The 23,552-nt window shown below is 42.0% G+C and overlaps 1 protein-coding gene across 2 annotated transcripts in view; it reads right to left on the bottom strand.

Moving 5' to 3' along the window:
* Positions 1 to 23,552, bottom strand: part of SEMA4B (semaphorin 4B) — a 444,317-nt gene that overhangs the window by 80,787 nt on the left and 339,978 nt on the right. For both annotated transcript variants that reach the window (XM_089687631.1, XM_089687632.1), the window contains one exon: positions 18,926 to 19,289. In XM_089687631.1, the coding sequence (XP_089543757.1) occupies positions 18,926 to 19,028 (103 nt within the window). In that variant the 5' untranslated portion in view covers positions 19,029 to 19,289. The remainder of the gene's footprint in view (positions 1 to 18,925; positions 19,290 to 23,552) is intronic.

The following is a 23,552-nucleotide window of genomic DNA, read 5'->3' as shown; positions in this document are numbered from 1 at the left end:
AAAAAAATCTCAAAATCATGATAATCTTCTTTAAATGCCATGTGCCAATTGCAGAAAATTGAAACAATGTCTTCGCCAGCCTTTCTCAAACAGTGTTCTGTGGAACCCTAAGGTTCATCCAGAAGTTGCTAGGGGTTCCTTTGAACAATGAACAGTTTCGGCCTCTCCTGTAACCACTGACACCAAATATATTTCTAGCTATCCATGAGGGGAACATTCTTCCCATTGACCCATTAATGTACTGTGAGCTGTAGATAACATAATTATTGACAGGGGTTCCCTAAAACCTGAAAGATGTTTCAAAGGTTCCTCCATGCTATAAAAGTTGAGACAGGCTGGCGTATGCAAATGATATGTAGCCATGTAAAAAATAAAAACTGCACATAGCTGAAGACAGATGCTCCTGGGAACAAAGTAAAAATGTTTTTGTGCTGGACACCATGAAAACATCTAAAGTCAATCCAGACAGAAAATATATAATGAATACAATTTATACATAAAGAACCATTGGAGAAGAAACTGGACCCCCTAGAAATCCATCAGCCAATGACTCTCCCTGGAGATGGTGGAGATGGAGCATGCATTTCCCCTATAGTAAGCATTACTACGCACCAATGGTGCTGCCTGGCACCTATAAGGACAAGTTGGCCATACACCAGGGGCATTTATGTTTGAATTTTTTTGTTTTCAAAAAGTTAATTGGATTAGGTCACTGGGGTACAATCTTTGTCGATTTGTGACCAAAGTGATGAGAAAATTTTTAACTGTAAATGAAGTTTTCGTTTGGGAAAAATTGTACTTGGTAGTTGTATTGTAGTTAGAATTAGATATATTGTAATTAAACATGTTTAATATGCTTCTATTCAAATAGGGGGTCTGGATGACATTTTAAAGAGTTAATGATAGGAAGCAATAATGTTCTACCAAAAGGTTTTTCAAATGAAAAATGTAACTGTGCAATGGCCAGCCTTTGTGTTTCCATGCAGTCCCAAACTGGTGTGAAAGGGCAGAGGGACCATATGATGTTCCTGAGCCTTATATTAGTGAAGGGGGCTGATCCCTCACGTTGTAAAGCGCTGTGCAAATTGTTGACGCTGTATCCTGTATAATAACAAAAATATTACATACATCAGTAGTTCTTCTGCTGATGCCTTACAATATTAAAAAAAAAAAAAGTTACACTATAGCATTAGCTAGTGCAAGGGTGTCAAACTGGTGGCCCTCCAGCTGTTACTAAACTACAAGTCCCATGGGGCATTGAAAGGCTGACAGTTACAAGTAATGCTCCCAAAGGCAGAGGCATCATGGGACTTGTAGTTCTGCAACAGCTGGAGGGCCACCCGTTTGACATCCCTGAGCTAGTGAAATCTTTTATAAGGCTCATGTACCTTTTCAAGCCTTTAGCTTAGAGGTGTGAGCAGCCACCATAGAAAAGAATGGGATTCTTGAAGTTGAGAGTTGTCACATTTAGGCCCCATGTACACGGGACACTTCTGAACGATGGAAACTGACTGCAGGAAAACATAGGTCAAAAAACGTCTGTTTAGCCGCGTTTGCATAACGCGTTTATGTGCATTTGCGTCTAGAAGCATTTTTTAAAGATAAGCACAGGAGAACCTCCCAAATGCCCAGAATGCACTGAAAAGTGGTAAATTATTAACAATTTCAGACTGTTTCAGAGAAATAGAGAGAGTAGAAGCAGAGACAGCAGTATGTGTTGAGATTAGCTTAGGTGTGAGTTGCCCATTAACATTTCTTTTGTTTCCAAGGCAGGGGCGGACTGACAACTCATGGGGCCCCCGGGCAATAGGGGATCATGGGGCCCCTGTGTCCTTGCCCAAACTCAAAAAAGCCTATGAAAAAGGTACCAGGGGCATCTCATGGGGCCCCCTACTGACCTCGGGCCCTCGGGCAGTGCCCGAGTTTCCAAATGGTCAGTCCGCCCCTGTTCCAAGGGTGGGAAAGGTGTCTGGTGAAGTGAATCATTAAGGCCACCAGGTAGGGGGCCTTTATGAGGAATTTGAGGTCTGAATGGTCATTAACATATCTTTTGTTTCCAAGGGTGGGAGAGGTCTGAGGTGTGAATTGGTCATTACAATGTGTGACAAGCTTTGTAGGAACATCCTGTGTTCAGTGTTTTGTCCATTTGAGTACCTTGAAAACGCTTTGCATGCATTTTTCATGATGAAAAAAGGCTCTGGACAGCATAGGGAGCTGGAAGAGTTAAAAAAAATTTTCAGACGCAAACGCTTATAAACGCGATTTGCAGCGTTTAGCTTCTTTTACAAGCATTTTGTGTTTGAAACGCTGATAAAATCAACTGCTGAACGCAAGTTTTCTGCGTAAAAAAAAAACAACGGTAAACTCAAATGCCTGTAAACGGCTGTAAACGAAGATGTGTACATGGACACATAGGAAAACATTAGGGAGAGTCCAGGGGCTGCTGAAAAAAATGCTGAACAGCTCCTAAACGTGAGTGTACATGAACCCTTCGGGAAATGTGTGAAAATGCATGACAAAACGCCCAGGTGTGAATGGGGGCTTATAGTGAATTGTTTCTGATTTACAATGATTTCCAATTGTCCAGAAACAAATCTTCACCAACCATATGCTTAGCTGATAAAACAGAAATCTTGCCTTTCTAAGCCCAAAAAAGACGTGAAAAGAGAATGAAACATGTAAAAGGCACTTGTAGTCACTCAGGCTTGTGTTTCCATATTCATAAACTCTGAATTTATGTATAAACCAATGTAAGGTAACATGGAAAAGTATTAATTATGATACAGATGAATGGAACGGTGAGATACCTTCGGGATCTCCTCAGTTAATTTCCCTATTGAAACCAGAGCTATTAATTGTGTATGTAGGGGAGCATATACCTCTGTCTGCTTGACTAGCACAGGAATAAAGGAGGTCTTCTCCCAAGAGAGGAGGATTATAATACTGAAGTATATAAACAGAGACATAGCATTGCTGCCATGACACAAGACTGTATCAAGTAAACTGTTACTTCATTATTCTATTCTCATTAGTATATTGTAACATCAATGGAACCACAGTAGATGAAGACAACGGGAACGTGGAATAATAAAAACTGACTTATCTTATGGCCAGCCAATAAGTACCTGTTCACATATATTGTGGTGACTGGCATTTTTCAACACTGGAAGAACACCAGTCACTGTTAGGGTACACAGAAAACAATTGTTCTCTATGTGTTCTATTCACACTGCAATGCAGCCCAAAGCTGCGGGGCAGTGAGCTGTGATAAAACGCACATGCTTTTATCACAGGAGCAGCACAGGGGCTAAAAGGTTAGCGCATCCACCAGGCAGTACTCGGGTCGTTGGTTTGAATCCCAACCATGGCACCACCTGCCTGGAGTTTGCATGTTCTCCCTGTGCCTGTGTGGGTTTCCTCCAGGTACTCCAGTTTCCTCCCACATTCCAAAGACCTGCTGGTAGGGTAATTGGTTCCTGTCTAAATTGGCCCTTGTATGAATGTGAGTTAGGGACCTAAGGCCGGCCATACACTATACAAATTTCTGCCCAATTTCCCTTACATTTACCTTCAACTATGTAGTGCAAGGGTCTGCCTAATTTTATAGAATTAAAGTGTTGTTTAGGTTTGACCTCATATTATATGTTTTTTGGTAAATCTAAAGCAAAAATCTCAAGAAAATTGCATAATGTATGACCAGCCTTAGATTGCACACTCCTTGAGGGTTAGGGACTGATGTGAATGTACAATATGTATGTATATATATAAAAATAAATGTATATATATGTAAAGCACTGTGTAAATTGACAGCACTATCTAAGTACCTGAAATAAATCACAGAGCAAAGGAAAGTACCACATGCCACAGTGCAACACATTGTGCTGCTATACAGTGACATGAATGAAGTGTCACTTTTGTGTGCTTTAAATAAAGTAAAAAAAAAGGAGCTGTGTGATGCGGTAAAATACGCACCACACTGCCCCCTAGCACACTGCACAAATACTAAGCCTCTGCGGTTTTGTGTGTGGACTCACACCTATGTAGTTTGCATTTGAGGTATTTCTGCACTGCGTTTTGCGTTGCGTTTTGTGTTTTTGCACTTGTGTTTTTGTTGTTGCTAGGCAGATTTAAAATACAAAACGCATAACAAACACATAAAAAAAGCAGCAACAATGCATCAAAAACGCAATACATGCTTTTCTGCAGTGTTACCATTGAAGTCAAATTTCAAAAAAGTCCCTGACCCTTTCCAAAAAATGCACCAGGTGAAAACGCGCAGATGTGAACTTGTTCCATAGGAAATCATGTTAAATGAACTGCAGTGCGTTTCTGCAAAACATGGCAGCAAACGAGTAGGTGTGAACCGCGGGTAAAGCAGAATGTACAAAGATAGTTCAATCAGATTGTATAGTGGATGGCTGTATTTAGATATTAATTCAACAGACACAACAGAAGCCCATTTAAACACTGATTACCTCTAGCCAACAAGACCTCCTTCTCTCTAGTTCCCTGGTCTCCTCCTCCCATGCCCGCCTCCAGGACTTTTCCAGGGTGTCACCCATCCTCTGGAACTCCCTGCCCCAACCCATCAGATTATCACCTACTCTCCTCTCCTTTAGGTGCACCCTGAAAACCCATCTCTTCAGGGGAGCCTACCCCACCCCCTGCTAACCTGCCGACCTCCGCCACTCTTCCTACTACTCCATCCCCCACAGCTATCTCCTCCTGTACCACCATCCCCTCCTTCCTAGATTGTAAGCTCGAAAGAGCAGGGCCCTCGAACCCCTCGTGTTTTGCATTGTATTGGTATTGTTCTGTCACATGTTCTGTACCCCTTTGTAATGTACAGCGCTGAGCGAACTATTGGCGCTTTATAAATACTGTATAATAATAATAATAAGTTCAGTTCTGCTTCTCCCCTACTGATATAGTCTCACTATTACCTGAATGATAACTGATATAAGTAACATTCGTTGACTGTGACCTTTACATAACAGATTCTATTGATATATTTAGTTTATATAGGCGTCTGCTCGTGTTCCTGTGCGATTTGAGTGCAGTGTGTTTTCAGCCCATTCATTTGAATGAGCTGAAATCGCACTGCTTCACACTGAAGGTAGTGTATGCTCTACTTTAAAAAAACAGCAGGGGCGGACTGACCATTTGGAAACTCGGGAACTGCCCGAGGGCCCGGGGTCAGTAGGGGGCCCCATGAGATGCCCCTGGTACCTTTTTCATAGGCTTTTTTGAGTTTGGGCAAGGACACAGGGGCCCCATGATCCCCTATTGCCCAGGGGCCCCATGAGTTGTCAGTCTGCCAAATGAAAAACACATTGGTTTTCTGTAAAAAAAAAAAGAAAAAAAATGCAAACTGGATTGCATGCTACGTATGTACAATACAATCTGGTGCTGGCAAACACACTGCATTTGTGACCTGCATTTGGGGTGTCGTTAGCACTGCACTGACACCCGCAGCCAATCGCAAAGTCACCCCATTCTGGTGCGAACGGGCCTAAATGTACTTTTTGGGTGGAAACGAGATCTTACAAAGGTTTGATTGTGTCAATAAAATGATCAGAACACCAAGCAGGTCTTGTGGCTCCAACGTGATACATTCACCACTTATCTTTTATGGCCACATTTGCTACTAAACAATGACCAAAAATGTATTATCCATGGTTAGTTTAATCGGCCAAGCTGTTTGCTCCAAAGAGGGATCAGATCACATAAAACACTCAGGGAGGAGGTTGGGGAGGGGGTCAGACATGGCTGCACAACCTGACTACCATTTTGTTTTCATAAACACTTTGTATAAAAAAAATTGCCCCTGGACCTCTGGACTGTCTGCTTTATTATTATTATTATTACATCGAGTTTATATAGCGCCAAAGGGTTTGCTCAACGCTGTACAATAGAGGGGGCAATACATGAAACAGTACAGCAACTACAAACAGCACACGAGGGGTTAGAGGGCCCCGCTCTTTCGAGCTTACAATCTAGGATGGAGGGGGTAGTGGTACAGGAGGAAGTGGCTGTGGGGGATGGAGTGGTAGCAGGAATGAAGGAGAATGGCTGTTAGGTGAGGGTGGGGTAGGCTTCCCTGAAGAGATGGGTTTTTATGGAGCGCCTGAAGGTGAGGAGGGAAGGTGACAATCTGATGGATTGGGGTAGTGAGTTCCAGAGGATGGGGGAGGACCTGGAGAAGTCTTGCAGTCGTGCGTGGGAGGAGGAGACCAGGGAGCAAGATAGAAGGAGGTCCTGTGAAGAGCGAAGGGTACGGGTAGGGTGGTACCTGGGAATCAGGTTGGTGAGGTAGTTAGGGGCAGTGTTGTGAATGGCTTTGTAGGTCAGAGTGAGTAGTTTGAATTTGATGCATTGGGCAAGAGGGAGCCAGTGGAGGGATAGGCAGAGGGGGGTGGCAGAGGTGGAGCGGTTGGTGAGGCGTTCAGGGGTGCATGTTCGTACACTTACAAATGTTTATGCTAGGACCAGGGGCGGACTGACAACTCATGGGGCCCCTGTGTCCTTGCCCAAACTCAAAGCACACCCAAAAAAGCCTATAAAAGGTACCAGGGGCATTTCATGGGGTCCCCTACTGACCCCGGGCCCTCGGGCAGTGCCCGAGTTTCCAAATGGTCAGTCCGCCCCTGGCTAGAACCAGCTTATACTTGCTTACAACTGTATCCTGTAATTCGTTTGTACAGTTGGTTGTATGCAACACCTGGTGCTTCTGGGTGCTCAAATATACCCGTATTTGACGTTATGCGGCCATATACGCCTCTGTGCATGAGCCCTAAAGTGTAAAGTGATTTTAAAGGCAGATTTTTTTTTTTTTTAAAACATGTCATATTTAGCCGCTCTGTGCAATGGTTTTGCACAGTGCCCTCCCTCCTGTTGAGTGCCCCCACAGCAAGCAGCTTGCTATGGGGGCACACAAGCATGTTCACTCCTGAGCCACTACTCTGTGTGTCCATTTACACACTCAGCCTGCCACTCTCTCCTCATTGGCTCACTGGATGTGACTGACAGTAACAGGAGCCAATAGCTCCTACTGTTGTCTCAGCCACTGAGAAGGGAGAGACCATGGACAGCCAAGGCTCTTGTGCACATTGCTGGATTGAGATTGGGCTTAGGTAGGTATTGGGGGACTGGGGGGGGATGCTGAACACAGAAGGTATTAATTATCTTCCATCCTAAACTTCAAATGCATGTTCTCACTGTGCCTGTGTGGGTTTCCTCCAGGTATTTATTTATTTCAGGTACTTCTATAGCACTGTCAATTTATGCAGTGCTTTACACATATATTGTACATTCACATCAGTCCCTAACCCTCAAGGGGTGTACAATCTAAGGTCCCTAACTTACATCCATATACAAGGGCCAATTTTAGACAGGATCCAATTAACCTACCAGCATGTCTATGGAGTGTGGGAGGAAACTGGAATACCCGGAGGAAACCCACGCAGGCACAGGGAGAACATGCAAACTCCAGGCAGGAGGTGCCATGGCTGGGATTCGAACCAACGACCTGAGAACTGCCAGACGGAAGTGCTAACCATTTAGCCACTGTGCTGCCCATACTCCAGTTTCCTCCCACACTCCAAAGACATGCTGGTAGGTGAATTGGCTCCTGTCTAAATTGGCCCTGGTATGTGTATGTATGAATGTGAGTTAGGGACCTTAGATTGTACGCCCCTTGAGGGTTAGGGACTGATGTGAATGTACAATATATATGTAAAGCGCTGCGCAAATTGACGGCGCTTTATTATTTATGTATTTATTTCAGGTACTTCTATAGCGCCGTCAATTTACGCAGCACTTCACATATATATTGTACATTCACATCAGTCCCTAACCCTCAAGGGGCGTACAAACTAAGGTCCCTAACTGACATTCATATATTTCCTCCCACATTCCAAAAAGGCATAGTGGTAGGTGAATTGGATCCTGTCTAAATTGGCCCATGTATGTGTATGTATGGATGTAAGTTAGGGACCTTAGATTGTACGCTCCTTGAGGGTTAGGGACTGATGTGAATGTACAATATATATGTAAAGCGCTGCGCAAATTGACGGCGCTATATAAGTACCTGAAATAAATAAATAATAAATGAATGTCAGAAGAAAATCTGGTGGCTATAATGCTCAACATATTATAAATATACTACTGAGAACTGTATTTCCTAATGAAGAAATCCTTCTATGCAGCAAAGGGACTTAAAGTGACACTAAACTGTGATTTAAAAAAGTACATTCTGTACTGTATGCAGGAACATAGCCACCTTCACTTGCTCCTGAAATGGATTATGAAATCTGGACTCTGGGATGTATAATGTATATAGAGCAGTGCACATGACCGCTGCTAATGTGCTGCTCATTCCAAACAAATGGAAATGAGGGAAAAAGAGAGGTTCAGGAGGCCACAAAAGACATTACAAGGAAGCAGAAAATCACAGAAACAAATACATTTAATGAAAAACAGATTTAAAGGACCGTGATATAGTGGATGTGTTTGGAATACTTTTGGAAAATAAGGATACAGCTTGGTGTCTAGCAAGCACATAATAAATATGCTCCTAAACCAAAGCTGGCTCTAGTTTATCTTCCACGGGCATGGACAGAGAAGTCCTCTCCCCTCTTGTTTGACAAAAGCAAACCTTTTCGCTGCTGGGTATTAGAACCAGACCTGACCCCACCCTCTGACATCAAAGCGTGAACTGTAAAACAGGTTAACAACAAGCATGGGCATGAGACTCTCCTCCATAGACACGCGGGCTTTTATGTACAGAAGAGTGAAAGAAGAAAGAGTTCTGCAAACAGGCTCAGCAAATGAGAAGTAGTTACATCTGGTTATTGCGTTTAGACAAAACACATTAACGTGCCTACAGATATCAGCAAGGCTTTATACAGCCTAGCTGTTAGTGGTCTGATTGGTCAATGTTTGTATGTCAGTATACCTCATGTGGAGGGACCTTTAGGGTCACCTGGTCATCTGGTGGAACCTTTAGGGTCACCTAATTGACTGGTGGAACCTTAAGGGTCACCTGGTCATATGGTGGAACCTTTAGGGTAACCTGGTGTTTCTGTGAAACCTTTAGGGTCACCTGGTCATCTGGTGGAACCTTTAGGGTCACCTAATTGACTGGGGGAACCTTAATTGTCACCTGGTCATATGGTGGAACCTTTAGGGTAACCTGGTATTTCTGTGAAACCTTTAGGGTCACCTGGTCATCTGGTGGAACCTTTAGGGTCACCTAATTGACTGGTGGAACCTTAAGGGTCACCTGGTCATATGGTGGAACCTTTAGGGTAACCTGGTATTTCTGTGAAACCTTTAGGGTCACCTGGTTATCTGGTGGAACCTTTAAGGTCACCTGGTCATTTGGTGGATCCTTTAGGGCCCCTAGCACCAGTTTATTGTGTTACTTCCTGCATGTCAATGAGTGGTATTTCACCAGATGACCAATGGCAGTTCCCATAATCCCATTCTTACACAGTCCTATTAAATTGATTAATTGACTAATTGATTGATAAGGAATAAGCGTGCATTCAGTGAAGTGACATGCTTATCTTGGGTCAATGACCCACTAAGTTGTAGCAGAAGACTCAGAAGCCTGCACCTTCAAAAACATGTTATCAATGGTGATTTGCATAATACCATTCTTACAGATTCCCTTTTAAATTGATTGATTGATGTAGAACAGACATAAAAATCTGGCCATAGACAGTTCGAATCTCAGCAGGTTCAACAGGGACCAGCTGAGATTCAAACCATTGATAGATCAATCTGGGTACAAACAGCCTGTTGGATTTTACATGCTATTTTAGTTGCTAGCAGTAATCACTGTGTTCTCCCGGAAGGGACTGCTCCTCCTGCCCAAATCCCCCCCGTCCTGGGAGAACACAATGGCTCCATGGGAGGGATTCCCCCATCAACGCTGACCGTTTTAATGGGGGAATCAAGCAATTTTCTTTCCTGCAACCCACAGCTGCAGGAAAGAAAATTGCTTGGTCTGTCTATCACTGACGTGAGTAGTAGAAGAAAGCTGCAGGAGCTTGCGCCTTCAAAAACAAGTTAGCAATGGTGGCTCCTATAATCTCATTCTTACTGATTCCCTTTAACTTGATTGATTTAGAACAGGCATGCAACCAGTAAAGGCCATTACTCCATATTCATACTCCTAGACCTTTCCACTGCCTTTGACACAGTCGACCACCTGCTCCTCCTCAGTAAACTCCACTCCATTGTCCTGCTCTCTCCTGGTTCTCCTCTTACATTTCTCAGCGCAATTTCAGCATCACTTACAACTCCTCCTCCTCCGCTCCTCTCCCTATTTCCTTTGGGGTACCTCAAGGCTTTGTCCTTGGGTCCCTTGGGCAGCATTTCCAAAATCCACCCCTTTCTGACCAATGACACCACAAAATAACTTATCCATGCCTTGGTTTTATCCTGCCTTGATTAATACAACTCCCTCCTCACTGGTCTACTATTACACAGGCTATACCCCCTTCAGTCTGTTATGAATGCTGCTGCTAGACTCATACACCTTACCAACCGATCAGCAACTGCTGCCCCTCTCTGCCAATCCCTTCATTGGCTTCCACTAACCCAACGTATAAAACTCAAAATACTAACCACAGCTTACAAAGCCATCCACAACACTGCCCCTAGCTACATCACCAACCTCATCCACAGATATCATCCAAATCGCCCGCTCCGCTCCTCCCAAGACATCTTGCTCTCTAGCTCCTTTGTCACCTCTTCCCACGCACGCCTCCGGGACTTCACCAGAGCCTCTACCATCCTCTGGAACTCCCTACTGCAGTATGTCCAATCAGCCCCCATCCTGTCTTCCTTTAGGGGATCTTTAAAAGATCATTTCTTCAGAGAAACCTACCCCACCTCCACCTAAGAACTGTACTTGAGCCACATCCATCAGAACAATTCCTATTGTACGCTATCACCTATTGTACCACCTCCCCCTTCCTTTAGATTGTAAGCTCCATGAACAGGGCTCTCCTATTCCTTCTGTACTGAAATGTATTGTAATTGTACTGTCTCCCTTATATTGTAAAGCGCTGCGCAAACTGTTGGCGCTATATAAATCCTGTATAATAATAAATTGATGTGCACATTTAGGGTCAGCAGCAGAAGCTTAGCAGAAGAAGGCTCAGGAGCTTGCACCTTCTAAAATAAATTAGCAATAGTGGCTCCTATAATCCTTTCCTTATAGATTCCTATTAACAGATTTGATTGATTGATTTGGAACAAGCATGCAGCTGGTGAAATACGTTATTTTGGGTCAATACCTCATTAAGTAGTAGAAGATGGCTCTGGAGCTCATACCTTTAGAAACAAGTTGGCAATGGTGGTTTCCATAACGCCATCCTTACAGATTCCCTTTAATTTAGGCAGGGTTATGTCTTGTGCCTCTGTTTATGTTTTATTTATTTGTTTCTTATTTTATTTTCCAGAAACAAACAACCTTAGAATAGCCTTAGCAGCAGTCTACACGTGTAAAAGAAAACAGGGAACCATAGGGGGTAAATGAAGGCAGTTGAGCACAGAAGACAGCTGGGCACCACTTCACCAAAATAGCTAAGTTATTCCTAATGTTTATGACCTGTGCCTTCTATATACCTCCCATTACACTGCATCTCCTTATTGCACAATGACCAGTACTGTATACTTCATGAGATGGGGAAAAGAAATAAAATGCTATTCCTATATTGTCGTCTTTAGTAAACAATATCAGATATATGATACATGTACAGTAATCCAGAGAGGAGCAAGGGTGATATGTGACAGATGTGACAGCGCTCATTAATATTTATGTACGTCCCTCATATACTGTTCATGTCTCAGTGTCAGCAGTGTGATTCCTTATTCTGCTTCCTTCTACTCCAAATAAAAATCTAACAAGACAGATGACCAGGAAATCAATGGACACATCCAAGATCATTATTTATTTTATATAAGATTTATATAACGCCAACAGTTTGTGCAGTGAAGGAAAGACGGTACAATACAATTCAAGACAAGAAGGCTAGGAGGGAGATACCACCACCCTGCATGGGGGAAATATGGGATCAATCATTCATACTTTAAATACTTCTGTAATGCAGGAATATTTTGTGCAGTTTTAGCAGGTTATTTACTGAGAGTATATCTGAGGGGAAGCCAAGGTGATCCTTCACATGTACAGGAATGAGGGAGTTAAAGCGGAACTTCACTTTCTCAATCAACATTGACTATTTTTTTAATCCTTATTCTGCTAGAACTAGTAAATAGATAAGAATGTATATTCTATTTACTTGTTTTAAACTATTTTTTTTTCTGTTTCTTCAGTTACTTCCTGGTTTCTTGCCTAGGCAAATGATGTCATGCATCCCTCCTAGATTGTAAGCTCCAAGGAGCAGGGCCCTCCTATCCCTCTTGTATTGAACTGTATTGTTGCTGTATTGTCTCCCGTTATATTGTAAAGCGCTGAGCAAACTGTTGGCACTATATAAATCCTGTATAATAATAATAATGCATCCCGGGAGTCTTCTGGAGGGGATGAGGGGTTTTCTCAGCTAAACACACCCTCCTGATTCTATGTCTTAGCTAAGGGCAGATGAATTCCAGGAAGTCAATGCTACATGCATCATCTGCCCTTACTCAAAAATGCTGTTTTTTCAAAATAAAGCTTGGAGACATGGATGGATGGGTGAGTTTGCTTTGAATATTAAAAATTAATGAAATAGCGTTTTTACTTTGTGGTGCTCAGATGCAGTGTAGTTCCACTTTAATGTGCTGAAGGTATCAGGAGGGGGGATGAAAGACATCCACACTTTACTTATCAACACATCCTGCAGTGTAGTCACAGGTCACCAGACCAAAGGCAATCTGAGTCCATTAGAATAATAATAACAAGGGATCCAGAGGCCAGGGTGTGCCCAGAGCCAACCACACCACAAATAATGAGAAACAACAATCTGCCTTGTTCTATCACCAAGAAACAAGGTTGTTAAAAAACTTCTGCGCACATTTGGATCAATATTTGTATACGTGTAACAAGTTATAATAGATATCATATAAATGTAACAAGTTATAATAAATACTATATAAATGTAACAAGTTATAGTAAATATTATGTAAATGTAACAAGTTCTAATAAATATCATATAAATGTAACATGTTATAATAAATACTATATAAATATAACCAGTTATAGTAAACATTATATAAATGTAACCAGTTATAGTAAACATTATATAAATGTAACAAGTTATAGGTTTGGATAAATATTTGTAGAATGTAACAAGTCCTATCTTGGTATAAATATTTGTAACCATATTGTGAGAGCTTTTTGATTGCCTTAACCTGTATGGTTATACTGTCCCGTTGGGTTTGAATCTCTACACCATAGACCCCATGGCTTTCACACACTGCACTGATGATGGCCAAATAGCCAGGAACAGGCAGTGGTGCTCGCCCCCAAGAGAGCCGTCCACTAATATCCCCCCATACTCACCTTCACAACTCCGACATCCCCAGGAATGAGAGTTGGGCCTTGCATACACCATCAAGCAGCCCGCAGCCTCTTTCTGATCCCACCTGGTTCCCATGCTGCATATGTCCCTTCTTCCTGGAAGGGAGGTGCCCCCCCTGAAAAATGCCACCCTAGGCAAATGCCTTGTTTGCCTTGTGGTAAATACACCCCTGAGAACAGCTGTACGCAGTTTGGAATCTATGTCTCTATAATATTTCACTGTATTTACACTATATACCAATGGTTCTGGACATGCATCCGGCCGGGGGCAAAAAGTCACGCTTTGCATGGGTGAGCCTAAACTCCTGAAATGAGGAATAATCCTCTAATTTTTGGGATAAGCGGTGGAATGAGACATGTCAATACCATCTGTTTCATGAAGGTTGTAGGCCACATGCACACTGGGCCTGATCCTGTTTGCATCCAATACTGGTGATTTTATGCACCGGGGGAGGGAGTTGTGGGTTCAGTGTCCAGCATGGCTATCTGCAGCCTATCTCAGTCTATGAGTTGTTAAATACGCTGCAGCTGGATACTGTACCAAGTGCTACGTGCTTTTAGGGCCCTATGGGTTCAAGGACGCATGCCTGGAACACTGAACACCTGGCCCTGAACGCACACAGCCCTCAAGGTGAGTAACACTCAGTCCAGTCCAGTTTATCTCAGTGTGAATGTGGCCTTATTGTGCTGTAAATGCAACAAGTTATATCTTGGTATAAATATTGTACAAATGTGGCAAGGTAAGCCCTGTTCACACTTGGGCGATTAGGAATCGCAGGCAGAATTTGAGTGATTCTGCCTACGATTCCAAATTGTGACAAAACATGCAACGTGCATTTGGGTGCCATTCATCCTAAATGGCACCCCCAAATGTGGTGTGAATTTGCCCCAACTGTCATGCAACAAAAGATACTAGAATTATGGCAAAGCACCTGTGTAAAACCGCATCTGATTCAGGGACATAATTTAGACCCTGAGCTTCTTTGGTGCAGCAAATGCACATAGGGTAGCCCAATCAAGTGGGCCACTTGCAGAAATTGCAAGCAGGAACCTGTGTTCCAGCTACACGATATGTGAACGGGGCCTTTTTTCTTGGGATAAATATTGTATTAGGCTCCATTCACGCTTATGCGACTTGTCATGCAACTTTGGGGTCCAAAGTCACATGACAAGTTGCCCCCAATGGATACCATTCATATCTGTGAGATTTAAAGTCACTGCAACTTCAAAGTAGTTCCTGCACTACTTTGGTCCAGCTTTCATGTGACTTGAGGGTCATAGACTTCAATGCAAACCCTCTAAAGTTGCATGAAAGTCGCAGATGAATGTTGTACATGTGACTTGTGTGTGACTTTGTACAGCAGAAACAATTATCCTTGGTCAAAGCCAAAGTTGCACAAAAGTCACGCAAAAGTCACATCAAAGTCGTGCCAAAGTCGCATCAAGTCACACTGTAAAGTCGCAATGAAAATTGCAGGATTTTGAATCGCACAAGTGTGAAAGGAGCCTAAATGTAACGAATACCCCAGTTTAAAACTCTTTTCCCTATGCCTGGCTACAATTTTGCAAAGTCCCATTCTTTCTAACTGTCCCTGTTCACACTTGTACACTCAGTTGCTCTACCATCCAAAAAGTACATAAGATTCTTTTTAAATACATTCAGGGATTTTTGGCCCCATGGACTGCAATAGTAGTACCTCTCCTAGGCCTACCGTGTTAACTATTGTATTGGTTGAACTAGATGGACTTTTCTATTTTCAATCTGACCAACAGTAGCCATACACACTTTGATAAATGATTTCACTTGAATGGTCTCTTCCGATAGCAATAACTATCTATAGTCAACAGCCCATTCAATCGATGTACCACACATGTGGAAGTGGACTCTGATCTTTATTTAAGACATGATCATAATTTATGACTGTAAGCCATTGATTGCATCTCTGTTTCCACCATGTAACCTCATAATCTGAATGCTTGGAATATAATTTTATTCATGAACAAAGTATCTTCATTCTGCCGATCGATGGAAAACTATTGATCATTTTCCACCCCAGTCATTTGACTCAGTTTGACCAAATCTGATCTAAATTGATTCTAAGTTGATCACAAGGGAAGTTTTGCCTATTTAATTGTTTGCTATTTTTATAGACTCCCACATTGATGGGATAATAGAATTGAAGCGTGCGTGGCAACCATCACTGTGTAACTATGTGGCAAGTTATATCTTGGTAAAAAGATAGTATAATAGGTAACACGTTTGCTGATTAGTATGATTTGATCAGTTCCACCAAATACTCTCATAACCTGATTGACCAAAACGTGAAGCATCTCAGAGCACCTAATCAATGCAGACCGATCAAACATCTTCTACTTTGGTCGATCACCTTGGTTTAATTGAACCCGATCTAACCCGAGTCTAAATTGATCAAAAAGGGAAATTATTACAATTCGATCAGATTCCGATTGATCAATTTGACTGTACTGCACATCATTCGGGCAATAAAATCGAAGGTGTGTATGACTACCTTTAGCGCTGCTGACCTGCAGACTCAGTTTGATTGAATCGAATCTAAACTGAGCCTAATTGGAAAGGAAGAGAAGTCGGGCCTATTTGATTTTTATAGAATCCCACATCAATTGGATATTATTATTATTACACAGTATTGGATAATGACATTGAAGCGTGTGTGGCAACCAGGGGTGTATTTACCAGAAGGCAAACAAGGCATTTGCCTAGGGCATCATTTTTTAGGGGGGCAGCAGTGCCCCCCAGAAGAAGGGACATGAGCAACATGGGGACCAGTTGAGATCTGAGAGGGGCTGTGGGCTGCTTGAGCCCAGCTGTTGTTCCTGGGGATGGCCAGAGTTCCCGGGGGGGTTGGGGGGTTGTTAGTGGAAAGCTCTCTCGGGTGGGGGGGCTTTCAATTTTTGTGTTGCCTAGGGCAGCACAAAACCTAAATACACCACTGATGGCAACCATTACTGTGTAACTATGTGTCAAGTTACAGAATATCTTTATAAATGTCACATGTTTGTGGTGCATTTTGGTGCATTTTACCGCGTTCCAGTGCAGTTCTGTGCAGGAAAAATTCCGCCTGTTCTACTGTTTTTTTCTGCAACTGGAACGCACTGGAACTGCAAGCACTGATGTGAACTATGACATTGACAACCATATATCCTACTTTCTGTGTGGTTTAGATGCAGAAAAAAAGCAACTGAAATGCATGTATTGTGAACTGGCTCTAAATGTAACAAGTTACAGAATATCTTTATAAATGTCACATATTATATCTTAGTATAAATATAGTCTAAGGGCCGGTTCACACTATAGAAACTCAGTCCAGATGAGTTCCGGATGCGTTTCTGCATGCATGCTTTTCACACGTTTTGGTGCGTTCTGGTGCATGTTTGATGCCTTACAGTTCCCTTTTCCCCCTCTTTTTCTTCAATTTAAATAGGGACATGTGCGTTCCAGTGCATTTTGGTGCATTCCGGTACATTTTTGATGTGATGTGTTTTACCGCTTTCCAGTGCAGCTTTGTGCAAGAAAAATGCAGCCTGTTCTACTTTTTTTTCTGCAACTGGAACGCACTGGAACTGCAAGCAGTGATGTAAACTATGACATTGACAACCATATAACCTGCTTTCTGTGAGTTTTGGATGCAGAAAAAAAGCAACTGAAAAACATGTAGTGAGAAATGGCCTAAATGTAACAAGTTACAGAATATCTTTATATCATATGTTATATCATTTATAAATATAGTATAACTATAACAAGTTACATATTGGTATAAATATAGTATAAATGTAACAAGTTATATCTGTAAAAAAGTCACATATTATATCTTAGTATAAATATAGTATAAGGGTTCACACTGTAGAAACGCAGTCCAGATGCATTTCTGCATGCGTGTTTCGGCGCGTTCTGTTGCGTTTTTATGCGTTCCGTTGCGTTTTTGATGCTTTCCAGTTAATTTTTTTGCCCCTCTTTTTCTTCAATTTAAAAAGGGACATGTGTGTAATATGTGCGTTTGTGGTGCATTTTTGTGTGTTTTTGATGTGTTTTACTGTGTTGCAGTGCAGTTCTGTGCAGGAAAAATTCAGCCTGTTCTACTTTTTTTTCCTGCATACAGAACACACTGGAACTGAAAGCACTGATGTGAACTATGACATTGACAACCATATAACCTACTTTTTGTGTAAGGTTTTGGATGCAGAAAAAAACATACTGAAACGCATGTAGTGAGAACTGTCGCTAAATGCAACAAGTTACAGAATATCTTTATGTCACGTTATATCTTTTATAACTATAGTATAGCTATAGCAAGTTACATATTAGTATAAATATAGTATAAATGTAACAAGTTACAGAATATTTTTTATAATGGTCACATGTTATATCTTAGTATAAATATAGTAACAATGTTACAAGTTATATCTTTAGAAATGTCATATTATTACTGTAATATAGTATAACTATAACAAGTTACATATTGGTATAAATATAGTATAAATGTAACAAGTTATGTATATCTTTATAATTGTTACATGTTATATCTTAGTATATATATAGTATATATGTAAGAAGTTATATCTTTATAAATGTCACATTATTTCTGTAATAAATATAGTATAAATATAACAAGTTATATATTGGTATAAATATAATATAAATGTAACAAGTTACAGAATATTTTTTTATAATTGTCCCAGGTTATATCTTAGCATAAATATAGTATAAATATAACAAGTTATATATTGGTATAAATATAGTGTAAATGTAACAAGTTATATATTGGTATAAATATAGTATAAATATAACAAGTTATATATTGGTATAAATAAAGTATAAATATAACAAGTTACAGAATATTTTTTTATAATTGTCACGTTATATCTTAGCATAAATATAGTATAAATGTAACAAGTTATATCTTTATAAATGTCCCATATTATTTCTGTAATAAATATAGTATAAATATAACAAGTTATGTATATCTTTATAATTGTAACAGGTTATATCTTACTATAAATATAGTATAAATGTAACAAGCTATATCTTTATAAATGTCATATGTTATATCTTTTATAAATATAGTCTTAACTATAACGAGTGACATATTGGTATAAATATAAATGTAACAAGTTACTATATCTTGGTATAAATGTAAGATTTACTGAATAAACAGAAATGGACATTAGAAGTATGTGGATGATCCCCTGTACAGAGCCAGGCATACAGCAAACAGTAGCTGTGGTGTAACCTGAGCAGTCATCCAGTATACACACAGAGCTGTCACCCCGGGTAACTTCCCAGCCCAGCACTCAGCAGGGGCCCCTCCACCCCCCGATTAACCCCTTCCTGCCATGGCAGCCACCAGCACTTACCATACTGCAAGGTGAGTCTAGGCACGACCTCCTCCATAGCCTGAGCCAGCAGAAGGGTGGCCAGTGTGTGTCCCATGACAAAGATCCATGGCCAGATCTCCATAGCCCAGCCTGGCAGGAGAGGAGGGTTCCCCTTGGTTTGTATAATCCAGAGATGGGTCGGAGCCCTGTGCTGTGTACTAATCCCAGGCAGAGGGGCGCTGAGGATCCGGAGCTGCTCGGAGATTTACACGGAGATGGTGAAGAACAAGAAGGCAGACTGAAAGTTTGTGCAGAGAAGAGGACCGCCCGGCTGGAGGACTGCACTCCTCCTCCTCCTCCTCCTCTTCCTCCTCCTCCTCTTCTCCTCCTCCTCCTGGATGACCTGTCACAAATAAATGGAGCTTTAAAAAACAACTCAGCAAGGTTATTGGGTAACAAGAGGTGAGAGCCAGGTAAACCTCCCCTGCAAGTTTCTAAAAACAAAACTTCCAAAAACATATTTGGAAAGTTCTTTAAGTTAAAAAAACAAAACAATAAAAACTGCTTCAATGTCTCTACAGAACAAACTTTTTACACTTTTTAATACAATTTAAAAATTAAAAAAAAATGAAATCCAGGCATAGTACTGATTTAAAACTTGAGATTTTATAAAAAAAAAAAAAGAAAAACAAAAGAATTAGCACAAGGGATATTTCTTACCTTAATGGGTTCACACTCATGCGGTGTGGCAAATCACATGCGAATTCTGTGCGGTGCGATTTGAGCCATACATTTTTTTTGGTCCATACTAGAATCGGATCACATGGATATTCACACCCATGCAATCCGTTTCTTTTGCGGACCACGTTCGGGGTGTTGTTAACATACACACCCGCAGTGGTTTGCATGAACGGGGTGTGATTCTGATGCGATGTGGAATTCACACTGCGAATTACGTACCACATCAGTGTGGACCCAGGCTTAGTGTGATGTGTCCCCTGTGCTGCTGTGTCTTCCTTTTGTAGAAATCCTCCTGGGAAGCCCCCCCCCCACCTTTGCCACTAGGCTACATGTACACTGGAACCACCATAGACCTTAATTCTAATGGCAGCATAAAAATGCTAAATGCGACAAAACGCAGATAAACACAGTACCACGTTTAGCTGAGTTAACAACATTTATTCATTTCATTGGCCAGAGTATTTGCCATTGAAATGAATAAACACTCAAGTACTAAACACAGCTAGTGCTTAGGTGCATATATACATGTTTTTGCTGCATTTTTTATTCTTTGGCCAAAACATTCCTCGGAAATGCGATTCTTCTGCATTCAGGAGAGATATGTTTAGCTGCCTCTAAACGCTGCTGCTAAACTCCGATAAAAGCCTGTGTGTACATGGATGCATAGGGGTTGATTTAATAAAGATAAATAGACTGTGCACTTTGCAAAGTGCAATTGCACCAGAGCTTAGTAAATGAGGGAAAGCTTAACTTTGCAAAAAATACTCAATCACGTGCAAGGAAAATAAAAAAAACAGTGTTTTTGCTTGCACATGATTGGATGATGAAAGTCAGCAGAAGCTTCTGCTCATTTACTAAGCTCTGGGCCAACTACTCTTGCAGAGTGGCACTGCCCTTTGCAAATTGCACGGTGTATTTGCCTTTAGTAAATCAACCCCATATACTTTTATTGAGTTCAGTTAAGGGACCTTGACAAAAAAAATGCCAAAAGCTCCTAAGCATGCAGTGAAGCCTAATTTTCTGGGGTGGCAGCGGTAATGGAACTAAGGGAGCAGTCAAAAGCACTTAACAAGAGTACCCCACCATGTCCCCTGGATGGCCAGTTACTCCATTCATAGAAGCTGGACTACACTTTCTATTAATGAATTGTGATCTATGAATGGGGGATGGGTGGATGATTGAGAGCTCTGTCCCCTCCATTCATAGATCAGGTTTCATTCATAGAAGCTGTAGTACAGCTTCTGTGAATGGAGGAGGTGGGCAGAACAGGCGGTCATTCTGCAGTTGGGCACTCTTGATAATCAGCAGCACTCTTGATGATCAGCAGCACAAGGAATACTGTCCCCTTGTGCTTATCTTTTATTTGTTTTTTTTTTAAAGGACAGAATTCCGTCTCTCTCTGTGCAGCCACATCACCACCTTGTCTCCGCCTCCCCTGATCTCAGCATTCAGCAGACTCCAGCAGCAGACTCCAGCCCCCCTCTGGTCCTCCTCCAGACTCTGCACTTTCTGCTTTCCAGCTCTGCCTCAAGCTTCTTCCCAGCAGCCGTGCAAGGTAAGAGGGTGCACTGTGATGTAAGAGAGGGTGGGGGAATCTTGACTTCTAAAGTTGGGGGGACTCTTGATATCTGATGTAAGGGGGGTGGGGGTGATCTGGACATATAGGAGTCGATTCACTAAGAGTTAAATAATGACTTAAAATGCATTAAAATAACGCATGTGGTAAATTTTTTGCAAATGTGCAATTCACTAATGCGGTAATTTATTGTACGGTAGCTGGTTGTTAAAGAAGCCAGTCGTAGCGTCCTTAAAGTGGAGTTCCGCTCACAATATAAAAAAATAAAAGTCAGCAGCTACAAAAACTGTAGCTTCTGACTTTTGAAAAACAGCCACTCACCTGTCCCTCGGTCCCGCTGTGTCCTCCCCGCAGCTTGTTTCACCAGCAGTCTGGTGTTCCAGGTGCCGGTATCTTCAGTGTGGGCCCCTGGCTATGACAACTTGTGGCTTCACAGCCGGGTGCCCAGTAGTGCTGTGCTTCATGAATGGTCCCGTAGTCTTCACATGTCCCACAAGACTACGGGGAAGGAGGACAACTTCCGCTTCTGATTGCCTAGGTCAGTGGTGGGCAACCTTTTTTTTCAACTGAGCCAAATCTCGCCAAAACCATGATTGAAATTTATTTTGAGAGCCACATTTTTAAAACTGAAAATACATCCCCCATATAGTAATTCATCCCCCATAGTAATTCATCCCCCATATAGTAATTCATCCCCCATAGTAATTCATCCCCCATATAGTAATTCATCCCCCATAGTAATTCATCCCCCATAGAGTAATTCATCCCCCATAGTAATTCATCCCCCATATAGTAATTCATCCCCCATAGTAGTTCATCCCCCATATAGTAATTCATCCCCCATAGTAATTCATCCCCCATATAGTAATTCATCCCCCATAGTAGTTCATCCCCCATATAGTAATTCATCCCCCATAGTAATTCATCCCCCATAGTAATTCATCCCCCATAGTAATTCATTCCCCATATAGTAATTAATCCCCCATATAGTAATTCATCCCCCATAGTAATTCATCCCCCATATAGTAATTCATCCCCCCTATAGTAATTCATCCCCCATAGTAATTCATCCCCCATAGTAATTAATCCCCCATATAGTAATTCATCCCCCATATAGTAATTCATCCCCCCTATAGTAATTCATCCCCCATATAGTAATTCATCCTCCCTATAGTAATTCATCCCCCATAGTAATTCATCCCCCATAGTAATTCATCCCCCATAGTAATTAATCCCCCATATAGTAATTCATCCCCCATATAGTAATTCATTCCCTATATTGTGTCAATTCACTTACCTTTGCTCCGCGCGTTCCTCTCGCCGTGTTCCCGCGCCATTCCGGTCTTCACGGCGGACTGTGAGAGGAGAGGAGTTCGTCACACTGCCCCACCTACATCCTGGCTGCCCCGCCTACATCCTGACAGCCAATGTTTGCCACGCTCCGCGGGCCGGATTAAAAGGTCCGTCGGGCCGTATACGGCCCACGGGCCGTAGTTTGCCCATTGCTGGGCTAGCTGCAGAGTCCTGACTTTTGGGGCGGCCGCCCAAGAGGAGGGAGGGGAGCGGGCGCCCGGCACACAGAAGAGCCGCATTAAAGTCTGTAAAGAGCCGCATGTGGCTCGCGAGCCGCGGCTTGCCGACCACTGGCCTAGGTGATTGCAGCGGAAGTGTGAGCGGGTACCTGTCAATTTTGGGTACCCACTCCCCAAAGGTGCCAATCCTTAATTGGGAGTGGGGGGCCAGTCTTTAAAGTGAAACTTCCCCTTTTGGGTGGAGCTTCACTTTAACAACGGATGACTCATCAGCTGTCAGCGGGTGTCCCACTGACAGCTGAATGTGAACAAAACAAGCCGGCAATTACAAATGATGAAAAAAACAGTGTGGCCCCCCCATCCATACCAGGCACTTTGGGTCTGGTATGGATTTTGGGGGAACCCCACACCAAACTAATAATAACTGAACAAAAGGCCCTTAGGTCTGGTATGAATTTCGGGGAACCCCACACAAAAATAATAATTAAAAAAAAAATTGGGTGCAAGTCCCCTCAGAATTTTAAGGGATTTTTGGGGTCTGGTATGGATCTGGGGCTGTTTTCTTTTTAAATTTTGGTGTGGGTTTCCCCTTAATATCCATACCAAGCCCCTAGGGGTTGCAGTGTGGGGGGATCCCCTTGCTGCATCTGAAAAAATACCGCATGTGATACTGCCAGAAAACCCTGGTGATAAATATTGCATATTTTTTTACTTTCTGTTGTGTATGTGAATTGGACTTAGCAGCTTACCGCATGGCTTTTTATGCGGTATTGACCGACACATTTTAAAATTTGCGTTAAATACAGCAGAATCATTT

This window comes from Staurois parvus, unplaced genomic scaffold (genome assembly GCF_062004578.1).
Source record: "Staurois parvus isolate SC_StPar_1 unplaced genomic scaffold, SC_StPar_1.0 ptg000432l, whole genome shotgun sequence".
In the NCBI taxonomy this organism is placed as follows: Eukaryota; Metazoa; Chordata; class Amphibia; order Anura; family Ranidae; genus Staurois; species Staurois parvus.
The sequence above is the reverse complement of the archived record's forward strand: the minus strand, read 5'-3'. Positions and strand labels throughout refer to the sequence as shown.